Source organism: Atta cephalotes (genome assembly GCF_000143395.1).
Source record: "Atta cephalotes unplaced genomic scaffold scaffold01503, whole genome shotgun sequence".
Lineage (NCBI taxonomy): Eukaryota > Metazoa > Arthropoda > Insecta > Hymenoptera > Formicidae > Atta > Atta cephalotes.
Window position 1 is genome coordinate 1 of NW_012131567.1, and position 2,859 is coordinate 2,859.

At 29.0% G+C, this 2,859-nt stretch overlaps 1 protein-coding gene across 1 annotated transcript; it reads left to right on the forward strand.

Annotated features, from left to right (window-relative positions):
* Positions 1-683: 683 nt before the first annotated feature.
* Positions 684-2,782, forward strand: LOC105625429 (indole-3-acetaldehyde oxidase-like; the record flags this gene model as incomplete). The annotated part of the gene is made up of 4 exons (XM_012206758.1): positions 684-840; positions 1,051-1,258; positions 1,868-2,394; positions 2,485-2,782. Coding segments are annotated over 4 exons (1,190 nt in total), but the record flags the coding sequence as incomplete, so codon positions are not given.
* Between the last annotated feature and the right edge of the window lie 77 nt (positions 2,783-2,859).

Below are 2,859 nucleotides of genomic sequence, written 5' to 3' on the forward strand. Positions count from 1 at the left end.
GTGTATGTGTATGTATGTGTGTGTGTGTGTGTGTGTGTGTGTGTGTGTGTGTGTGTGTGTGTGTGTGTGTGTGTGTGTGATAAAGAAATTAATTAATTGAAATTATCACATTTTTTAAAATCAAATATTACAATCTCGGATATACAGATATAATATGTGAAAAAATTAGTAAATAAATCATTAATCGAAATAAAAATTGTAATTTAAAAATATATGCATAAATAATGAAGCGAGTTGATTAAAATTGTCATATTTAAAAAATAATAATTTTAGACATATACAATTTTCTCGAAACTTTTGGCGTTGCAATAAACTTTCATTGAATAATACATAATAAACAAAAATTAATAAATAAATTATTAGTTAAAATCATCAAATATATAATTTAAATAATATATTTATAAGCAAATCATAAATTAAAATTAATACATAAATAATGATACGCGGAAGCGAATATAATCTATATTTTATATGAAATTCAAAATGTTAAACCCGTTTATGAATTGGAGATTAAAAACTGGTGATTAGAATTTGATAAATAGACAATTTTTTAAATTTAATTTTGTTTTATTAATTGACTGAATTATAATCTCTAATTCATAAATTCCTGATAAGAATTTAACAGAATGTAAATAAATTTATATATTATATTAACGTATGCATTTTATTATCGTAATTTTCAGTCTTGTACATGACAAGAAATTGACAATGCAGGAAATCGAGAATTCCTTCGGTAGTAACATCTGTCGATGTACAGGCTATCGTCCAATTTTGGATGCGTTTAAGGGATTTGCTAGTGATGCATCTTCACAATTAGCGAAAGACATTCGCGATATTGAGGTATGTTTTAATAGAGATATCATGTAAATTTATTTCATGTCAATAAAGATTTTATTTTTATATTTTCGAATTTTTTACTAAAATTTGATTCTATTTCCACACAAAATTCCGTTTTATGTATGTAATAACTGTAGTTATTATTTTATTAATATTATGGGAAATTGTTATATTGTTTAAATATTATTATAAATCCAATAATACATTTTATAGGAAATCTATAAAATTAAAACCTGCCCGAAAAACGGAATGCCATGCAAAGGCACTTGCACGGATAGACATTTCTCAGATAAAAATACACTGGATATAAAGTTGGCGGATACGGAATTCTATAAAGTTTATTCCATCGAAAATTTATTCGAGATATTTCGAGAGAAACCAGATGCAACGTACATATTAAACGGTGGAAACACAGCACATGGTAATTTTTTTTTCAATTTTCACGATATAAATCAAGATAAGATAGATAGAATAAAAGACAGATAGAATAAAATATATATAATGTATATATATATAATGTATATATATAATGTATATGACAAATTAATAATTTTTACAGATGTATTGAGTGATTCCAAAAAAATAATTGTTTGTATCATAACATTTATAATATAGTATTGTAACATATTTATTACTGATCATTCCTTTTTATAATTTTTTTTTTAATTTAAACGAAATTAATTTTTTGTCTAAAGAACTATATTACTGTTTTTTTTTATAACGAGAATTTTGTTTAAATAGAAAGAAATGGAAACATGTTCTATTTATATAAAAAAGAGTGTTTTATTACATCATTTTTTCATATATTAAATGTATCATTAAATAACACAGTAGATTATATAATACATATAAAATATCCATATTTATTGTTCCAATTTAAATGAATTTTCTTTATCTCGCGATTGATGTGAAAATAAATATCGAATAAAATATTTCAAAATTTTTGTTAATTTAAATCAACAAATGATAAATACTAAATAATCAGTTTTGTCATAAAAATATACTAAAGATTGAGAATATAACTTTACAGGCGTCTATCGGACGGGCAAAAATGATTTTCGCATCGATATAAATGACATCCCGGATTTGCGTCGAGTCGAAAAAACTAATAATTCCTTAACTCTGGGCGGAGGCGTATCTCTCACCACGGCGATGGAGACCTTTGAGAAGTACTCGACAGAGACCGGATTCAAGTATCTTCACCACTTAGCCCATCACATCGATTTGATCGCCAGCGTGCCCGTGCGTAATATCGGTAGCATCGCTGGCAATCTGATGATCAAGCACGCACATAATGAATTCCCATCTGATTTGTTCTTAATGCTGGAAACCGCTAGTACACAAATACATATCCTCGAGGCACCGGGAATCAAAAAGAGCATGATGCTGCAGGATTTTTTGCAGACGGACATGCACCATAAGATCATCTACAGCGTGGTGTTGCCGGCACTATCTGATGATTATGAATACAGATCCTACAAAATCATGCCTAGAGCCCAAAATGCTCATGCTCACATCAACGCCGGCTTCCTCTTCAAACTTGACGGTACCGGCAAGGTAATAAATAAATAATCTCTTCCAATTATTCATATTTTGCGTTATTATTAATCATTATAATTCAGTATATTCGCAATATTTCACGAAAAGCTGTTGGAGAAGCCTAATATCATCTTTGGTGGTATCAACGAGCACTTTTTACATGCGAAAAACACAGAGCAACTGCTAATGGGTAAATCTATCCTCGATAAGCAAGTGTTGAAGACAGCTTTGGAAACAATGCATAATGAATTGCAACCCGATCATGTGCTGCCAGATGGTTCGCCGGAATTCCGCAAGACTCTCGCCATGGGACTATTCTATAAGTTTGTGTTGAGCATCAAACCGGAGAATGTGAATTCGAAACTTCGCAGTGGAGGATCCATTTTAAAACGAGGTCTCTCTTCAGGTACGCATAAAGTAAATTAAATAATAGCTTTGTTTTTAAGTATTCCTATATATATATATATATATATATATATATAT